Genomic DNA, 21,646 nt, shown 5'->3' on the forward strand with positions numbered 1-21,646 from the left:
CATAATGTATAGGCTTGTGGTTTTCATGTGAGGGCCTGTGTGAATGTGTTACAGGAGTAGGAGCAAGTCTAATTGGACTAGAATGAAGGTAGTTCCTGAACATTGGGTTGGTGCTTGAGGTGTCTTGGAGACAGGTATGGGAAGAAATGAATAACCGGCTATTGGAGGAGCAGAGAGCGTGCTTATAGTTGTGCTCATGTATGTGGTCAGAATTGTAAGGGAAGCAGGAGTTGTCAAGAGAGCCTGAGGCAAAGCATAGTAATGTGATAATGGAATGAATGATAACGGATTGGCAGGGTTATTATCAGATGACGTGCATCTGCAGACTCGCCCATGAAAAGCGCAGGCTGTTGTCTGCTGAAGGAGTGTCTAATGGCACTAGGTTAGCAAACAAACGTCATCGGACTGTTTGTTTCAGTTACTGGAGAAAAGTTATTCCCAAATAGCTGACATTACAAGAGATGTGCAATGCTAATCTGTCACTCACAAAAAAAAAAATTGATCGATAAGGCTGAACAGTCACTATTAGCAAGTCCAAGCAAGCAATATATTATATATGGCTAATTTTAAAGTGGAATTCTACTTTGCAAAAGAAAAAAAAAAAAAAATTGCTGTAAACAAATCAGCCATGCTGCTCAAATGCTCTGATCCAGTGCTGGGACCCTCTGAACTGTCGGAGAAATTTCAATTTTCCAGGACGTCTCAGGACAGCAACCCTGAGACTTGTCTCCTTCCATTTTAGATTGGACAGGACGCTAGTTAAAAAATTAACATAATGAGATTAGGCAGGAACAGGCAGCATATATAAGACAGCATTCCCTTACCCTCCTCAGTTGTTTTCCTGTCCAGCAGGATGCTGGTTCGCTGGAGGGGCTGGCTACCCATGAGGGAACTTCAGGAGCCGCGGCTGCCACGCTTTCCGACTTGCGCTGGTCAGTTGGAGCCATGCGCGGACGCTGGCCGCACGCATCTGCCTCTCCCTGCATTGTGCGCAGACGCGCTGAAGACTGGAGGTCTTCCGTAGACGGACTTCCGCCGGAAGGACGCACGCATCACATGACGGAGTCATGTGATCGGCTGAGAGGAAGGAGGAAGTCAGCCTGGCGTGCGCTGCAGCGGCCATTCACCGCTATAGAGCTAGGGCTCCGAATCAAGGCGGAAACGGCGCGGATCAGGTAAAAGACCTCAGGTGCATAACCTGAGTTTGGGCGGAGCACCACAGAGTGCTATTTAAGATGGCATCATGGTCATTTTTTCTATTAGGCTGACCATGGAAACACCCGCAGGCTCTTGCTCCCAGGGCTCTGAGGAGACAAGCTCCACTCCCTCTCTGGTATGTGTCACATTGGTTATTTGACTTAATACCTGAATTGTGTGTATATTCATTGTTTGAGGGAGGTTCAGGCTTTAGCTATTTCCTTTGTCTGTGTTTTTCAGCCAAAGAATGTAAAGTCGGATTCAAGGCACAAACAGGATAGGCCTACCAAGTCTGATAAAACTGATAAGCCTGATAAAACGACTACTTCTGAAACTAAGTCTGTACCTAAGTCAAAGAAGTGTGCAGTATGCAATACTCGTATGCCGGACTCAGCTAAGCATCTGTGTCAGTCTTGCACGGAAAAGGTGGTTAAGGACGAGTCACCCACTCTGTTAAAAGACCTTATGGGTTGGATGAGATCAGAGATGTCATCAGCTATTCAGGAGATTAAGAGATCAGCCATAAATCCTGATGTGCCCCCGAGTACACCTCCTGTTACTCTACCTTCCGATGCCCCTATTGCTGGTACTTCCCAGTCCCCTATCAGACCACCTAAGAGAAGGAGGATTGAGATAGACTCAGAAAGGTCAGAGGGGTCAGAAGGTGAAATAGACATTTCCTCCCTTGAAGAATTACCCCAATCAGAAATTGATGCATCCGAGAGTAAAAATGTAAAACCATTAAAGTTTGCTTTTTCCACTGACTTTATGAAAGAACTAATTGAAGCAATGCATTGTGCAATGGGTATTACTAAAGAACAAAAGTCTTTGTCACCTCTAGACCAGATGTACGAAAGTCTTTCAGATACACAGTCATCTTTTATCCCTGTTCATTCCAGTCTAAAAGACATTATAAAGAAAGAGTGGGATAATCCGGAAAAGAGGGCTTTTTGGCCTAAATCCCTGGCAAAAAGATATCCCTATAGCCCGGAAGATCAGAAATTCTGGGGTCACTCTCCAAAACTAGATCCAGCCTTGTCCAGAGTCTCTAGAAGGTCTGAGCTTCAGTTTGAAGATTTTGGCAACCTGAGAGATCCCATAGATAAGAAAATGGACAACATTTTAAGACGGGGGTGGGAAGCGGTCACTTTGAATTTCAAACCATCTGTAGCCTCCACTGCAGTTTCTAGATCTTTAAAGATCTGGTTGACTGAATTACAGACCCAGATCGCTACTGGAACCCCTAGGGAAGAGATCCTTAACTCCTTTCCTAAGATTCTGCATGCCACTAACTACCTAACTGATGCGGCAGACGATTCAGTCCGCCTTACTGCCAGAGCTTCTGCTTTAGTGAACACAGCCAGACGAGGCATTTGGGTCAAAACCTGGCAGGGAGACACATCATCAAAATCTAAGCTATGTGGAGTTCCCTGTGAGGGCAACCTCCTCTTTGGTTCTAAGCTAGACGAGATTTTAGAAAGATCCTCAGACAGGAAAAAGAACTTTCCCGTTAGAAGACGTAACTTTCGGGCAAACCGTTCCTTTCGTGACCAGGGCAAAACGGAGACAGAGAATAGATCAGCTCCCAGAAGGAGATGGCCCCCCAATAGATCTCACCGTGCAAAGCCCGGCATACCCTATACCCCGGCCAACCAACAGCCTAAACAATGACGCCAGGATTCCGGTGGGAGGCAGGGTATCTCACTTTTTCGAACACTGGCAGGAACTTTTTCACAACAGATGGCTATTAAACATCATTCTCCAGGGGTACAAGATAGAGTTTTCATACCCTCCACCAAGCCAATTTTTCGTAACTCCCCCTCCAAGAGATCAGGTTCAAAATCAGGTCCTACAGACAGAGGTAGGATCACTGTTATCCAAGAGGGTCATCCGACAGGTTCCCAAATGTCAGGAGGGTCAAGGTTTTTACTCCCCGGTGTTCCTAGTAAAGAAGCCACAAGGAAGTTATCGATTCATCCTCAACTTGAAACATTTAAACAAAGCAGTCCGATACAGAAAATTCCGGATGGACAACATCCGCTCAGTCATAAATCTTCTGCAGGAAAATTGCTTTCTAGCATCCCTGGATCTAAAAGACGCCTATCTCCATCTGCCTATCCATCTAGAATCCCAGTGCTACCTGAGGTTTGCAGTGGTGTTTCAAGGAGAGGTAAGACATTTTCAATTTAATTCTCTCCCTTTTGGTATTTCATCTGCTCCTTGGCTCTTTACGAAAGTTATGGCAGAAGTCTTGGCAGTGCTTAGGCTTAGATCTGTGCAAGTGATTGCTTATTTGGATGACTTACTTATCTGGGGTCCATCTTTTGATTCAGTAAATCTCCAAGTGGAGTTGACTATTGACTTCCTTATCAGTTTGGGGTGGTTGATTAATTGGGAGAAGTCATCCCTACTACCCAGACAATACATGGAATTCTTGGGGTTTGATATATGTTCTGTCAGTAAAAGACTGTATCTACCATCACGGAAATCCTCGCTGATGTTAAATTCTGTTCTTTCTTTTCAGAGTTCAGTCTCCATCACTCTGAGAAAGGCTATGGCTGTATTGGGTACCATGACAGCATCCTTCCCAGCGATACAATGGGGTCAGTTGCATTCCAGAACCTTACAGAACTGGATACTATCGAAATGGGACAGAAGCCTGAAGTCTTTGGACAAGAGAGTGACAATTCCCTGGAGAGTGAAACAGTCTCTAGACTGGTGGTCAGATCAGGAACATCTGAATGCAGGGAATCTCTGGGAATTCCCTCAGCAGTCTCTGATCACAACAGACGCGAGTTCCTGGGGATGGGGAGCTTATCTGGAGCAACTACCGGCTCAGGGTCATTGGTCTACACTAATTCAGAGCAGATCATCAAACTACAGAGAACTACGGGCTGTTTGGGAAGCTCTTCAGACCTTCTCCCTACTTATACATCAACATCATGTTGTAATCAGGACAGACAACAACACGGTAGTGGCCTACCTCAACCGTCAAGGGGGGACAAGGAGCAGATCTTTGTGGAGTCTAACCTCGAAGATTCTTTGCTGGGCGGAAAAGAATTTAAAGTCCTTGAAAGCGGTTCATCTGAAGGGGGCTCTAAATTGCGTTGCAGATTATCTAAGCCGAAAGATGATCTATCAAGACGAATGGTCTCTAAACGACCAAGTATTCAGGCAGATCTCTCAGCGATGGGGAACACCAGAGGTGGACATGTTCGCAAGAAGGAACAATGCCAAATGTCCTCGATTTGCCTCCCTGTGTCCACAGGACAATCCCTGGGTCCTGGACGCCTTTTCAGTCAATTGGAACAAGCCTCATCTTTACCTTTTTCCTCCCTTGGGACTGATTTCAAAGGTACTGAGCAAGATTCAACGAGACCAGGCCCAAGCAATCTTGGTAGTACCATTTTGGCCCAAGAGATCCTGGTTTGCTCTGCTACAAAGTTTAGCCTCAGATCATCTGATCCTGCCGGATCGACCGGACTTGTTGAGCCAGGGTCCGGTTCTGCATCACAATCCAGGAATCCTTCACCTTTCTGCCTGGAGCCTGAGTGGCAACTATTAAAGAGGAAAGGATTCTCTAACAGGTTGTCGGAGACACTTATCCAGAGCAGGAAGAAAGTGACAAGACAGATTTACGCTAAAGCATGGAATACCTATAGCAACTGGTGTACATCTACATCTAAAGATCCAGTCCTCTCTTCTTCAGTGCTGGAGTTCTTGCAGGAGGGATTCCAAAAAGGCCTGAGCTCTAGTACTCTGAAGGTTCAGACCGCGGCATTGAGTGTATTCTTAGAGAGAAGATTGGCGGAGGAGGAATACGTTGTCCGTTTTTTTAGGGCACTAAAAAGACTAAGACCTGCAGTACAGATAAAAGTACCTACTTGGGACTTGAACACAGTATTGCAGGCTCTATGTGAAGCTCCTTTCGAACCAATCTCGGAAATCTCAGAGAAACATCTCACCTTGAAAATGGCTTTTCTTCTAGCCATAACTTCTGCACGAAGAGTGGGAGAATTACAGGCGTTATCAGTCAATGAACCATACTGTACCATTTCAGAAGACAGAGTAACTCTTCGCCTAGATATCTCTTTTCTACCCAAGATTGTATCCAAATTTCATACATCTCAGGAGATTCTATTACCAACCTTCTGTAGTAACCCATCAAATCAGAAAGAGGAAAAGATGCACTGTCTCGATGTGAGGAGGTGTTTAATACAGTACATTCAACAATCTAAATCTTGGAGGAAATCCAACGCTTTGTTGATTCTCTTTGCTGGTAAAGGCCGTGGCAGACAGGCCTCTAAATCATCCATAGCAAGATGGATCAGACAGGCCATTGCATTATCCTATATCCAACAGGGAAAGCAATTATCTGGACCAGTGAAAGCACATTCAACCAGAGCTGTGTCAACATCATGGGCAGAGAGGGCAGGAGCTACTATAGAGCAGATATGTAAAGCGGCTACCTGGTCAAGCCACAATACGTTCGTTAAACATTATAGACTGGACTTATCATCCAATTCTGATTTATGTTTTGGTAGACGTGTGTTGCAGGCTGTTATCCCTCCCTAATAAAGTTTCTTGTTTATCTTCTCAGGGTTGCTGTCCTGAGACGTCCTGGAAAGACAAACTTACTTGTGGTAACGTCTTTTCCAGGAGTCGGAAGGACAGCACCCTTGCTACCCACCCGAATAAAAGAAATTTGTTGAAGCATCATTCTGTGTGGAGTCTTTTTTATTACTGAGGAGGGTAAGGGAATGCTGTCTTATATATGCTGCCTGTTCCTGCCTAATCTCATTATGTTAATTTTTTAACTAGCGTCCTGTCCAATCTAAAATGGAAGGAGACAAGTCTCAGGGTTGCTGTCCTTCCGACTCCTGGAAAAGACGTTACCACAAGTAAGTTTGTCTTTCAGATATAAAACAAGAACGTTGTGCGGTTTCCAAATTAAAAGAATACACTTTACTTTATTTTGCACATATGTGGAGATATTTTTAGACCAAAAGTAGTCTATAGTATAATATCTAACTAGCTGTCAGTGGGATCTTTAATTTATACAGAAATAAAGTGGGCAGTAACATGACATCATAAACTGTGGACAACTGAAGTTCAATCATAAACAGTAAATTCAAATCCGGGATTAGGAAGGTAAACTGGCATATATAGTTGTCCTTCTCCTTGATCTTTGATGCATTTGTCTTCAGACTTGATGGACTGTTTGTCTGGCTGATATCATTGAGGGAAATGTAAGCATGTACTGTACATATATGGGACAATGAAGTTGGTGCAGATATACAACAGATTGTTTAGTCTTCTCTTACTATACAATGTAGATATTTGCAAAGTCTATACAACAGATACCTTTGAGAATGTGAACAAACCATTACAAAGAGACCAACCTTTTCCTGTTAGACATGCTGTAAGGGCCAGTTCACACTGGGCTGTATTTGCACAGCAGTGAAATGGACGATATGAGCTGATTCTGCATTTTAAATTGTACGTGCTGTGCGTCTGTTTTATACTCTGTCTATGCCATGTGAACCACAACTAATTCCGATTACAGCTCCTGCTGTGCTTGGCGAAATAAAGAGATTCTGACTTGTTTTAAAAACAAATCTGTGGGTTTGAGGGCCTGTGTGAAGGTGTTGAGTGCCGGTGGTGGCGAGAGGTGAGCAGTGATGCGTAAATACCGACGCGGATCGGAACGTGCTCTACCATCCGTTTTTCAGAAAAACGGATCCGTTTGACACGGATCCGATCTGGAACGGGAGAAGTGTGGACCGACCTTTTTTGTAAGGCCTCACAACAAATAAGAGAATGGACATAAACAATTACTAATTCTAACAGTGTTTTGTGAGGGGTGAATATGATTTACATTTTACTACTAAACTGATCTTGTTGAGTTCAATACAATATACTTCTATATATCTACTGATATCAAATAGCTCAAATGTCTTGAATCTACCTGAGGGGCAAACCGTGACATAGACCATTTTATTTTTTCTGTGCAACCTTAATAATAATCATTAGTTCAGTGCTTTATGCTAGGGGAAAATGAACAGGCATATATACATGTATCCATAAATAAAATGAACATACTATTTATGTCCTGAAAAATTAATTCACAGAACATATTGGACAAGAGCTTTCTGAATATGTTCTTGTGCCCATTCTCCCATCTGCGTACGAACGTGGCTGCACTGCGCAGAAGCAAGTTCGGACCTGCTCTCCTTTTGTGCTGGTGCACAATCCCTGGGTGCTAGTGGTGGGCTGTGGGTGTCAGGACACCCTCTAGGAAAAGGCACAGGAGACAAAAAGGGAGCCCAATGGTGCTGACAGGCACAGGAGACAAAAATGGAGCCCAAGCAGGTGGAGACAATAAACCTGACTCCACTCGGGGAGGTCACCGGGGACCTGGATGTGGTCGCTCTCTTGGAAGAAAAGTGGGAAACAGATCTCAACCGTGGTAAACCACGGGTAGTCTGCTTCCACCCCTCAGACGGGTGGCAGGTGGGGGTATATGGAGCACTAGTTAGGTGAAAGAGGCGCCCTGATTTGTGATAAAAGCGTTTAAAAACAGTTTAAAATCGAAACGAGGTAGCTTACCTCAATGACGAATAAATCTTTGTAGCACAAAAGATTTTACTACCATCATGCAACACTGGTGGATATAAACACAGTGTATATATTGGTTAGGAAGGGTAACAAGGAAGGTTAAAGAATATCTAAAGTAAAAAAGACAGAGCTTGTCTTGGCCAGCTCTGTCTTACTACTGCAGGAGGGGGTTAAATACTAACCGGATCCGGCATAAATGGGTCACAGGTGACGCTCCGCCCTCCTTGGTAACACAGTCACAGCCACGTTTCCAAAGTCTACCGAAGCTCTTCTGCAAACCTCTCCCTGTGTTGAGTCTTGCCCCCAACAAGTCAGCCACCAATTAAGCCACAGCTGTGGAGCTATGGGCAAGGTTGCGGCAATGCAGATGGGGGTGGCCAGAGCCTCTGCAGAGTTGGAACACTGTGCCATCTCTGTGTCCTGTACCTCCACCGTGCCCTCCTGTCTCTAGTGTCCCCCCTCTCCCGCCATCTCTACCACCACCATGTCACATCTGTCCCCCTGTTCCCTCAGTGTCCCCCTTTGGGTTAACTCTGCCCCCCCATGTGTCTGTGACTGTCCCCCTGTTCCCTCAGTGCCCACCTCTGTACCAATGTTGTCCCTCTTTGTGACTCTTTCTGTCCCCCTATGTTTCTGTCCTAGTAATGATCGTAATGTGCTGATTTCACAAAATTGGGAACTCTCTATACGTTATATCATTTCAGGCATTCGTATTGGCAGGTTGTTCGTAAATCGGGTGCTTGTATATCAGGGATTACCTGTATTGAAAAGGAAACCAGTGTGGTGCATTGTTGCACAGTTTATCTTTTTCCAGGTTATTCTGGGTGTAATCTCTGCATGTAACACTCCAGCACTGAGAAACAATCCAAATTGCATTCTAGTTAGCGCCTAGCTGTTAAACTGCTTACGCCTGCTGAGCCTTATAACTTCTATAAGATTAACACAGGATTACACATTTTCAGATGTTAACTTGGTATTTCACAGTGGATCATCTGTTATGACTGTTTACCTTTATCCTTGATAGTCTATTTACCAATACTGTACAGTTCTCATTGCATTTGGTTTGGTTACACCATTTATTTTGTTCTTGTTTAGATAGCATCTCTGCAGAGGATTGACGTGGTCCGGGTGTTTGATGTGTATAGATTATTAGATGTACTCCAGGATCTGAGGAACAGTTTTTCCCAACAGGTATGGTTTGAAATGAGTATTATTTAGATTAGTTATTCTGTCTATGGCTGTACAACCTTGTACAAAATGATACAATTCCAAATGCAACTTCTCTGGATCGGCTGCATCAAGTCTACAAATTGTGCAAGTGGATCAGTCTTCTATTCACTTCTGCTTACAAGGGAACATTTGGGGAAGGGTGAATTAGGGCTTTGAGGAAACATTTGTGCTGTGTACCTGTACCTTTTTGTATATAGGAGTATAAGGGTCCTTTTACACTTACCGCAAAGAGTTGTCACGGTACTCTACCCTGCCGCAGCTCATCGCAGTGGCCATAAAAGTGAATGAGACATGACACTGCCTGCAGTGCAACGCAAAGCGATGGAAGTGCTCCAGGTAACGCAAAACTTGCAGTGTTACTGCGTGACTTCGGCTGTAATCCCAGAAGTCGCATGTTAATTTTTTTTTCCTTTGTTCGAACTGAGGCACTGTGTTGAAACTTTTTGGCTGTGGAGCGATTGTTCAAAACTGCAACTGCACAGTGTAAAAGGATTCTGTTTAGGCTGAATTTCTACTTGTGTGTTTTGTTTTTATCTTCATGTATTGCACAGTGTTCCGAACAATGTGCATGCGTCCATATGTGATATACGCCCGCATTGTCCAAACGTGGACGTGAACATGTACAAACATGCGTGGTGTCCAAAACAGAGCGACATCCCGTCAGGTTTTTTCTTGCACACTTCTATGCACGAGTAAAACCTCATCAAACAGCCCAGTGATTTTTCAATGGACTGTAAGTGGAAAACTAGCCAACATTTGGACCTAGTGGTGGACATTTTCCCTTAATGTCCATGCATGCATGTGTACTAGAAGTGAAGTTGTGTAACTACCGTCTGTAATGAAATGGTAATGCTTTACTTTACGATGCTTTCATTACAGGAGCCTTTTAGTTAGACTAACCAAAAATAATCATGTTTGTTCCCTGCAAGCTAAATGGGTTCCATGCTTCTCTCTCAAGTCCCACTTATGCATATACATACTTTGCACTGATTGCGGAATAACCCGGAATGCATAGCTCTGTATGTTTGTCTATATCTGTACTATACACCAATAGGTCTGGATGCAGGGTGTGGCTTAGGGGTATAAATAATGATTTGCATGGCTCCGACCACTGTCTGTAGACTTGCCCTTTTTTCTGTGGTTTATGCTGGGCTTGATATCTAAAAATTATTTGTTTCAAGAATGCTGTACTTTGCCAAGACTTTTGACAGAATGTTTTTATATAAAGAGTTTATTTGCATTTCATTATTAAAATAGCTTAGATATATATGATCCACTTGTTTTATACACAACAGTAATTTTATTTTGTTTCACATTTTGTATTCAATGCAACTGTGAGTCTGAATAACATCTAAAGTATTTGGTTAGACACTCTTGTGGCCCATCCTACTGGCATATAATTATTTAATTGCAATATCAACTTGAAATTCTGCCAGTGAGCCGTGCCCTGCCAGATTGTACAATGCAGATCTATCTAAAGCTGCTGCTCCCAGCTAATCATCTTATTAGCATCTTTTACATATCATCCAGGGTATCTGGCAAATCTACACACAATTAGATGTTCAGATCAACAGATGTTGTTTTCCTACCATGAGGGAAAAGGGATCCAAATCACCCATTTATGGCAGGTCAGAGATGCTCACTTCTTAATTAGTTTTAGTCTGTAAGATTATTATTTTTATTTATATAGCACCATAATCTTCCATAGTGCTATATACAGTACAAAACCAACAATAATGCGGGAGTATAGATACATGAGTAGTTCAACACCCTGTACAATCAGGACATCCAGCAACACATGTACAAATACATACATAGTTGATGTGTGATTTGAAACATCACCAATACTGGTGCATAGTATATGATAAACTACACACACAAAAAAAATATAGGGGGAGGTCCATGCCCTTGCGAGCTTACAATTTAGAGGACAGTTAGTTCACATAGACTAGTTGGGTGTGGTGGTACTCTTAACATTATTATTAAACTAAGAAGTAATGTAAAGTCAATCCATCTAGATATGGTCAATAAGATGCTACTAATTTTGAGTTTATGCAAATATGGTGTTTATTTTAATCACATTTTATGCAGCTTAAAATTGGACCAGACAAATGTGGTAGGTAAATGTTCTGATTGATCCAATACCAACCGGCATAAAGACTCAAAATTATTAACTCATTGACCATCTCTCCTTATTCCTGAGCATATGGAGGTACCCATTGGTACCATTGAGATTAAAAAGCCTTTCTTACAGCCATGCGTTTTATGAAGTAGAAACTTATTTTAAGCATCATTTGTTGGTGAAAATAATATTTTCAGATTGTTGCAAAACAACCACCTGAAACTATCAACAAACCCACTTTTCAGCTTCTGGCCTAGCTGTGTGTTCTGCTCTATGGTGAGGCGACGGGGTAGAACTAGCAGTAGCAAACTGCTGGTGCCTAGAGCTCTACAGTGGTGACTGGGCAAGGCTTTCTAGTGTGCCTGATTGCTAACAAGTTTTGGCAGACCTCAATAGATACCTGTACACACAGAACAATTGTATCAGATACCTGAATTGCAAGCATATATAATGCTTTACGCCAGGTTCACAGTGGCTGTTCCATTAGCTGTGACAACAGGAACACAACGCAACATCAGGACAGTGACACTGCACGTTATTCTGGTGTTACATCGGGTACAGTGAAGGATACAGTCAATGAAAAGTACCACGCACTGTGAATGTCGCATAGGGGGCACATTATTATTATTTAGTATTTGTATAGTGCCATCATCTTACGCAGCGCTGTACAGAGAATTTAGTCTGGTCACTAACTGTCCCTCAGAGGAGCTCACAATCTAATCCTACCAGAGTCATATGTCTATGTTTCGTGTAGTGTATTTATTGTAGTGTAGAGCCAATTTAGGGAGAAGCCAATTCACTTATCTTTATGTTTTTGGGATGTGAGAGGAAACCAGAGTTCCTGGAGAAAAGTGTATGATTTAAAATCCCAACCCAGCCTTTCTCATGTATAGGTACTGAAATCATCTTCTCTAGTCTTGTCATAACCATGCATTCATGTTTAGGCCAATGCATTTGGAATGGAGAAATTGCCAGATCATGCTGGCTTCTCAAGTGGTAAGAATGGAAAATGAAAAGGTTTCTCTCATCGTCTTTCAGGATGGCTTCCTCCCGAGAGGAGACTGACCCACCCCTGAAAGGAAACAGGCAAATTAACTAATTAAATCAATTAGGCCTCATTCACATAAGCTCCCCCTCCTCCTAACCAACTCAGTTTTTTGACGGTTTCCCTACACCTGAGGATTACAGGCAGTAGGGACGCTGAGGATAGGGGAGCCTGTGTGGCACCTGTCTTTTTCTAGAATAGGTGTTCCTGAAATAGGTATGTAATTAAGGGCAGCTGCAGGGGAATGTTCTTGTGTGGACATTCTAGGTGGCGGTATGGTGGAGGTTTTCACTGTTGGCTGTTTTCCTTCCAAAAACCTTGTGGGGCTAAGGAAGGTCCTGCAGCTTGCGGCTGATTATATGTTTAAGTGTCTGTGATGACGCAAGTTACCTCTATAAGGCTGCGGGGGCAGACACTCGGCGATGGCTTCTTCCGTATCCGATGACGTCCGACCACTTTGCTCCTCCTACCAGTGTGACGCGGCGATTGCTGTTTGGTCGAGGGTGTGTCATCCTCCTCGTGGTATCAGCGTCTTCTGCGTTAGAAGGCAGATCCATATGAGGAGGAGGGCGCAGCAGAGCGGGCGGTGTTGCACTTCCGATTGGGCAGCATAAAAGCTGTGACTGGCGGAGGCCAGAAAAGAAGACGGTACTGGTCAGAGGTTCCGGTTTTTAAGCCACACTTGGTCTCACTGGCAGCATGGAGCAGACAGAGGCTGCACCTGAAGCTAGCAGGCAGTCTGTGGATGCACCTGAGCAGGCAGTGAACGCTCCACAAGTACTGTGACTCCTTTCCTCTCCTCTTTCCTCAGAGCTGATATAGGAAGACATTATCTTATGGGGCTTGTTTGTTTGTATTTTTTGCAGGTGGTGAAGCACACTGATAAAAGGTGTAGGAAATGTGATGTTAATTTACCATCGGGGTATAAGAGATCTCAGTGTGTAGATTGCTTAGCTAAACACTCTTCTACCACATCTAACCCTGTTGATACAAATGCTACCAATAGAGCCATGTTAGACCTTATGAATGCTATGAAGGTTAAACTGGCTACTACATTTTCTGCATTAAGGTCTGCCCTTCCGGTTCCAGTGCAGCCTGTGTCTGAACTGCAGGGGGCTCAGCAGCTATCCCCCATTGAAGGCAGTCAGATCCCTGGTGTGTCAGGGATACCCTCTTTTCAGGATAGACAGGCTCATTTACAATCTTCTGTGTTACTTGTCTTTCCATCTCCGTCTCTATCGCAGAGTTTACCTCCTGCTCAGTTACTTAGAGGGGGCTCTCAGATAGGGGATATAGAGACTATATCTGAGTAGGAGGATGAGGAGTTCATGGAGGAGGGGAAGGCCAGGGACTCTGTATCTCCTGAGTCTGGTCCTTCTAGAACCTCACAATACTTGTATAGCGCTGAGGATACTCTGGAATTGTTAAAGGCCATTTATGACTCTGAACAAATTCCTGAGACCGCACCAATGACCTCTGCGCAAGACGAGATTTATAGAGTGTTGGAGGGTCAGCCAACTAAATGCTTTTCTGTACATTCCGCTATTAGCACATTATCTCATTGCAGTGGAAAGATCCGGAAAGGAAATAGTTCATTCCTAGGTCTTTCAAGCGGCGATTCCCCTTTAAGAAGGAAGATCAGGCTCCATGGGCCAAATGTCCAAGGCTTGATGCTCCTCTGGCTCAGTATTCCAGAGGGACTGACCTTTAATTTGAGGATATTGGCAATCTAAAGAATCCAATGGATAAAAAGGCTGAAACTTTGTTGAATAGGGCCTGGGATTTAGTTTCCTTTTCATTTAAGCCAGCCATATCCTCTATCTGTTTGGCCAGAAACCTGGATAAGTGGATAACAGATCTTAAGAAGCATCTGGTGGAGGGTACTCATCACAAGAAAATATCGTCTTCCTTGTCTGTGATAATTAAGACGGTGTCTTTCTTGGCAGATGCAGCTTCAGAAAACCTCAGATCTGCAGCTAAAGGCTGACATACACTGGTTGATTGCCACCAGATCGACCAGCAGATAGATCCCTCTGATCGAATCTGATCAAAGAGGGATCTATTGGCTGCCTACGCTGCAAACAGATTTTGAATAGATTTCACTATGAAACCGATTCACAATCTGTGGAACTGCCGCCCCCCCCCCCTTCCCCCGCATACACTACCTGATCTGGGCGGCGCGACTCCCCCGGTCTCCGCTGCCTCTTCTCCGCTCTCCCTTCTCCGCGCTGGGCTCCAGCTTCACTTTACTTCCTGTCGGGGGAAGTTTAAACAGTAGAGGGCGCTCTACTGTTTAATTAAACTTCCGACAGGAAGTAAGGGAAGCCAGCTGGAGCCCAGCGCTGAGAAAAGACAGCGGGGACACGCGCCGGCGGAACAGGTAATGTATTACCGCTAGCGGCAGTCGTCGGACATTCGAACGCAGCTATCGACGCACTCCCGACCTGCCAGCGATCGAGCAAAATTTTCCGCGTGGAGAAAACGATCTATTTTAGACGGAAATCGATCGTTCAGTCAGCGTTTGCGCAACGATTTCACAGCAGATTCGATCACAGTGGTCGAATCTGCTGTATATCGGCGGGAAATAGTATAAGTGTATGGGCCCCTTAAGACTGCGGCCTTGATCAATTCAGCCCGCAGGGCTATTTGGCTCAATACAGGGGAAGGTGATCTGGGATTAATCTTTGGTAAGGATCTGGAAGCCGTACTTGAGAGATCCTGAGATAAGGCCAAAAAGTTCACAGATAAGAAAAAGAAACCAGTTTGTAAGCCCTTTCAGAACAGGGGTCCATACCAAAACAAAAGAACTGGGGGGAGAAACCAAAGTCAGTCTAGAAAGTGGACCTATAATTCCAGTAAGGGAAAATCTTCTTCTTGTTCAACAAGTCAAGGAATCCCAGCACTCCCAAACCTGACAAGTGACGGCCTCAGGTCGGGGGGAGTCTTCTTTCATTTTTACCAGCTTGGGAAAAGATTACAACCAGCCAATTCATACTAGACCTAATAAAGAACGGGTACAGGCTGGAATTTCGATCCCGACCTCCCCCCAGCAGACTTGTGATAGGGACCCCCAAGGACCCAGGCCTTGTAAGATTCAGTGACGACTCTACTATCCCAAAATGTAATCCAGAAGGTACCAGTAGAGGACCACTTCAAGGGGTTTTACTCGAGGGTTTTCATAATCAAAAAACCCTCGAATTATTTTAAATATGAAACCTCTGAACCCTTACATTGTGGAGAAACACTTCCGCATGGAGAGCATCGCCTCTGTCCGAAATCTGATATATTGCCTGGCGCCTTTATGGCGGCTATCGATCTTGAAGACGTGTATCTGCATGTACTGATTCATCCTTGGTACCAAAGGTATCTAAGATTTGCAGTCCGGTTCGGGTACAGCGTTTGCCACTATCAGTACCGAGCTCTTCCTTTCGGAATATCCTCAGCCCCGAGGATATTCACGAAGATTGTAGCAGAGGTGGCGTCTTTCCTCCATCTCCCCAATGTAAGGGTTCTCCCGTACCTAGATGACTTTTTATTTCAAGGCAGCAAAATTGCTGGTGAGATTGCAACAGTTCAGATCAGAGCAGATCGTACCGATCAGGAAGGTTATGTCGCTACTAGGACTAATGACGTCCGCCATTCCAGTAGTAGAGTGGGCCCAGGCTCACACTCGGACACTACAGACTTGGCTACTGAACACTTGGGACAACACACAGGCTTCGCTGGACAGACAGGTTCCAGTTCCAGTCGGAATCCCTGGCATAGTGGGAGAATCCTCACAGACTGCAGTTAGGTTGACGGTGCAGAGATCTCCCCTAAAGGTCTTCACGGACGCCAGCAGTTGGGGCTGGGGGGCTCACTGCCAGGAGCGTCAGGTTCAGGGGAAATGGCCAATGGAGGTGCAGGTCAGGTCATCGAATTACCGGGAGTTGTTAGCGGTGCAGATGGGTCTGCTCTCTCTAGCCCCTCACATTCTGAACAAGGAGCTCATTGTATTTTCTGACAATGTAGTAACTGTATCGTATCTCATAAAACAGGGAGGTACCAGGGTACAGGACCTCAGAATGTTAGCGTTAGAGGTGATCTCTTGGGCAGGGAACAACTTGGTTTCTCTCCCAGCAGCTCACATTCAGGGCAAGCTGAACAGATGGGCAGACTCACTCAGCAGAGCACCAATAGTCAGAGTGGGAACTAAACCAGAAGGTGTTCGACTCTTTAGTTCAGAAATGGGGACTACCCATACTAGACCTGTCTGCAACTCTAGCCAACACAAAGTTGACAGATTACTGCACCCTTCATCCTGCCTCTCCATCCAACAGACTGGATGCGCTATCATTATGGGGGACTTCTGTACGCTTTTCCCCCATTCAATTCAATTCAATTCCAAAAGTGCTCAAACGCATAGAAACTTTGAAGTCTCAGGTGATGTTTATAACCCCTTGATGGCCGCGGAGAGCATGGTTCCCCTTTGTACAGAGACTAACTCTAAAGGTCCATGGCATCTGGGGTCCAGGCCAGTCCTTTTATTGCAGGGGAATCAAATCCACCCAGACCAGTTCAAGCTGATGGCATGGATCCTGAGTGGCAAATCCTAAGGAGGCAGGGGTTTTCAGACAGAGTGATCGCAACTCTTATCAAATGTAGACAGCCTAATACTAGGCAAACCTACTGTAACGTTTGGAATGTTTTTTGTTCTTGGAAACAAAGGAAGAAAGTGTGCTCTCATGGTTTATGTTGCATTTTGGAGTTCCTCCAGGACTGAGTAGATTTAGGTTTATCGGCCAGTACACTGCGAGTACAGGTGGCCGATCTTTCGTGTTTTTCTTGACAAACAACTTTCGGTAGAAATTCATGTTAGAATTTTTTTTAAGTAATTGACTAGGTCACAACCGTCACCTTCAAAACTCGTGCCCCCTTGAGATTTGTCCAAAGTTCCCAACTTCCTTATGTCCAGTACCTTTGAACCTCTTGCTGAGGTATCTTTAAGAAATGTAACACTTAAAGTTGCATTCCTGATAGCCATTCCATCAGCCAGGCGAGCGAGTGATATCCAGGCCCTGTCCATCAAAGAACCGTATATGATCATCCACGATCAGATCGTTTTCAAACCTGATCCTTCCTATCTACCTAAAGTTGCATCCGCATTCCACAGGTCTCAGGAAATTGTTCTACCATCCTTTTCAACAAATCCAAAGAATGACAGAGAGGTGGCATTAAGTACTTTGGATGTACGTAGAGCAGTTCTGATATATTTAGAAATAACTAAGTTGTGGCTGAAAAGTAGTCAGTTGTTTGTAGCATACGCAGGCAAGCGTAAGGGACTACAGGTTTCTAAGAATTCGATATCCAGATGGATCAAGGATCTCATAACTCTAGTCTATAGGGAATCAGGTTTGAATAATGATTGGTGTCAACGCACACTCTACAAGATCTTTATCTACATCGTGGGCAGAGAAGTCAGGTGCCTCACTCGAACAGATCTGCAGAGCTGCAACTTGGTCTGGTCATGCGATCTTTGTCAAGCACTACCGAGTGGAATTCTGTCAAGCCAGGATCAAACATTCGGTTGCAAAGTACTTCAAGCTGTGATCCCTCCCTGAGGTAAGATTTCTTGCTGATCTCTCGGGAGGAAGCCATCCTGAAGGATGATAAGAGAAGGACCCGGTTACTTACCGGTAGTAGGGTTTCGACGCGTCCTTCAGGATGGCTTCCGCAACCCACCATTTACTAATATTATTATATGTTAATGTATGTTATGTATATGGGTGTAGTTTTCTCTTGTATGAAACTGAGTTGGTTAGGAGGAGAGGGAGCTTATGTGTACGGGGCCTAATTGATTTAATTAGTTAATTGGCCTGTTTCCTTTAAGGGGTGGGTCAGTCTCTTCTCGGGAGGAAGCCATCCTGAAGGACTCGTCGAAACCCTACTACCGGTAAGTAGCCGGTGTCACGGAAGAGCCGTGAGACCCGAAAATGCAATCTGTTTCCTGAACCGATTGTCGTTGCGTTGCCAGAACAAGATTTTATGTCTAGGGGGTCTTCTTTTGGAAATCTAGCTTTCATAGCTGCTAGAGGAACTCTTTTGTCTCTGAGAACCCTTTTCCACTAGCAGTCGCTAGCGTTCACGCTGAACGCTAGCAATTGCTGAATCGCAAAAGTGCAGGAAACCTCCGGCGATTGCGTTCATGATTTTGCTAAGCACTGTACTGCATAGCAAAATCGTGGCAAAGATCGCTCCGCGGCACGATCGCGTTTGACAAACAAACGAATCGCGGTAGTGGAAATTGCCTACCGCGATTCCCATGTTAATATGCAAACCGTAGCAATTTAAAAAATCACTAGCGGTTTGTGATTTTGCGATTCAGCATCGCAAACGCCGCTAGTGGAAAAGGGCCCTGACTGTCCCAAGGTTTGTTTAATTAGCAAGGAACAAAGGATTTCTTGTCACAGGCAGATCACAGCTAAGTGTAAACCTGCCATTTGAAAAAGGATACAATTTGGTGAACCTAGCAAACTGAGCCTTCCACACAGCAGAGCTCAGACTCAGCAGAGCCATGTAGCCAGCTTAGAAATACATGGAGTTTATGATTTTTAGCTGGTTTAAGGAATACCGTCCATATGAGAGGTATGAAAGTTATCTCATTCTGCTGGTCCGGATCTGGTGAATATTTTAATATTAAAATGAGTCCACTGACATACCCAGAACCCGAGGTATTCTGCTACTTCGTAACCGGGCATGCGAAAGCACCCAAGTTTGATGTCATATGAACTGTCATATTCTGAGGTGTGTGTGTGTGTGTGTGTGTGTGTGTGTGTGTGTGTGTGTGTGTGTGTGTGTGTGTGTGTGTGTGTGTGTGTGTGTGTGTGTGTGTGTGTGTGTGTGTGTGTGTGTGTGTGTGTGTGTGTGTGTGTGTGTGTGTGTGTGTGTGTGTGTGTGTGTGTGTGTGTGTGTGTGTGTGTGTGTGTGTGTGTGTGTGTGTGTGTGTGTGTGTGTGTGTGTGTGTGTGTGTGTGTGTGTGCGTGTGTGTGCGCGCGTAGGAAGCGTAAGCCGAGATATGAAAAATGTCATATTTGGTGGGCATCAGAAACCCACCCAGGAGGTGAACTGCACCCTGTCCAGCCCCTGGGCTGACCCTGAGACCCCACCCAAAACTGTGGATTATTCAAAAGTGCTTGCCAGGGACTCCTCCTTTATTCCTCCAAACTCCATCTTCATGGGAGCATTCCGCTGCTTTGAGGAAGAGTAGCGGCCATCTTGTCTGAACTTTGGCTCCTGAACTGAAACAAAGAACTGCACCAGAAAGGACATTTCCACATGAACTTAAGTATCTGTATTTTCTTCCCATTTTATTTTTTATACTGTGCTACGATTGTCTCCATAATTGTTGATTTTAATTATTTTCTGTATATATTAATTATTTATATTGCATTTATAATAAAGACTTCTAAAAAGTCATTTTATTCAGCTACCCCTGCTATTCAGCCGCACAAACTGAACTCTAGCTTCTGAAGAGTCGCTACTATTGTTGATAGCTAGATAAAATAGTGTGTTTTAACCATTTTATTTGCAGGTCTAGAGTCAGCCAGTTAGTGGGATTCTCTGTCCCATGGTAACAGAGATGGTGGCAGCTTAGTATTTTGTGTTTAATAGATCGCACGCTTCCCTCTGGTCTGTCTGCTGCCAAAATTCCAGCGGTTTCTGTGCACCGATTGCATGGTCTGTGTGCTGAAATTGATTGGAAGGCATTGTGCAGTCCGGCCACTAGGGGACGTGTGACAGCTGGGGCCTTCCAACTTATCACATCAACTGTTCTTTTTTCCCACAGCACTTGTCTAGGTTTTTTTGTAGCTCTCCGGCTGAACATGTATTGATCTTCAGACTTTTTGTTTTGTTTTTCAGGTTGCACAATCGGGAGAAGTTCTGAGACTTATAGTGATTGATTCAGTGTGTGCTGTGATCTACCCACTGCTAGGTGGGAAACAGACAGAAGGTAAGAAGCAGATAAAAGATCTTGATTTATGCAATGGCAATGGCACACCTATTAACCTTCACTGTTTGCAGTCTACTTGAAAAGCATTTGACCCACTGTTACTATTTGCAAAAATGCAGCTGCAGAACAAAGATCACAAGTATAAAATGTGCTCTAGGTGATTTAAAAAAAAAATAACCATTGGGAACGTTTGTGAGGCTTCCTGGATTAAAAGGCAGTAGAGTGGGTTACCAAGTAGATACTACATAATGACCATATGTGTTTAAAGGGGCACTTAAGCCAGAAAAAAAAAATGTACTCACCCGGGGCTTCTACCAGGCCCCTGCAGCAGTCCTGTGCCCCTGCCGACTGTAATTAGCGGTATTGCGGGCCGCAACGCGTACAAAGATACGCGCTGCCACATTACCGACGCATAGATATGCGGCTATCTTTGTACGCGTTGTGACCCGCAATAGCGCTAATTGCAGCCGGGAATGCGGAGAAAGCTACGCGTGGCCGGGTCTGCCAGCAAAAACGAAACAAGCTGGCAGCGGGGGACCAGAGGATTAGTGAGTGGCTGTGAGGGCACAGGACTGCTGCAGGGGGCTGGTAGAAGCCCCAGGTGAGTAAAACTCCTTTTTTCTCTGGCTTAAGTGTCCCTTTAATGCAATACATTTTGCAACTAACGGTTTTTGTCTTTAGGAATGGCTGTTATGATGCACCTGGCACGGGAGCTGCAAACTCTCGCTCATGATTACAGTCTCGCTATACTTGTAAGTTTTAGGGAAGGGTTTATAGTTTTTTGTAATGTTTTCGTTGTTGCATATATAGAATGTTAATGTCTTCCATGATTATATGAAAGCACAGAAGTGTTGGAATGTCTCGGTATGCAGGATTAAATATAACAAAACAAGAATGAAAAGAGAAGTGTTTGTAAAAAGTTGCCTAAAATATGTTAGCAGTGTTACAATGATCAAACTCCACTAGTAATCCATGCCCTTCACCTCCAATATATAGAGACAAGGTGTTTTTTTTTGGGTGTAGTCTGACTCAATTAGAGATAATAGAAACTAGGAACAGCATTCTGAAGCATTCAGAACAGAACTTGAATTTGTACTTAATGCAGACAGTGGCCTGAAACACCAGAGGAGTTTTTCTGAGAGTTTTGAGTTTTTAAATCTGCTGCTAATGTTATCCTATGTGTCTGTGCACACTGAAGCAATGAGGTTTTGTAAAAAACCCCATAGCATTACATTGGGAAGAGCTTTTAGAGGTTTCAAAAGCTCTTCCCAATGTAATGCTATGGGGTTTTTTACAAAACCTCATTGCTCCAGTGTGCACAGACACATAGGATAACATTAGCAGCAGATTTAAAAACTCAAAACACTCAGAAAAACTCCTCTGGTGTGCACCAGGCCAGTGACAGGAGGCCGGAAGAAGGAAGTATCTGAGAGATGGAACACGA

General features: G+C 44.3%; 1 protein-coding gene across 1 annotated transcript in view; it reads left to right on the plus strand.

Annotated features, from left to right (window-relative positions):
• RAD51D (RAD51 paralog D) overlaps positions 1–21,646 on the plus strand; it is a 54,559-nt gene that overhangs the window by 32,177 nt on the left and 736 nt on the right. Inside the window, exons 7-9 of the mRNA XM_068268711.1 lie at positions 8,911–9,006; positions 20,112–20,202; positions 20,884–20,954. Of these exons, the coding sequence (XP_068124812.1) occupies positions 8,911–9,006; positions 20,112–20,202; positions 20,884–20,954 (258 nt within the window). The remainder of the gene's footprint in view (positions 1–8,910; positions 9,007–20,111; positions 20,203–20,883; positions 20,955–21,646) is intronic.

The sequence above is a fragment of the Hyperolius riggenbachi genome, chromosome 2 (genome assembly GCF_040937935.1).
Source record: "Hyperolius riggenbachi isolate aHypRig1 chromosome 2, aHypRig1.pri, whole genome shotgun sequence".
NCBI lineage: Eukaryota > Metazoa > Chordata > Amphibia > Anura > Hyperoliidae > Hyperolius > Hyperolius riggenbachi.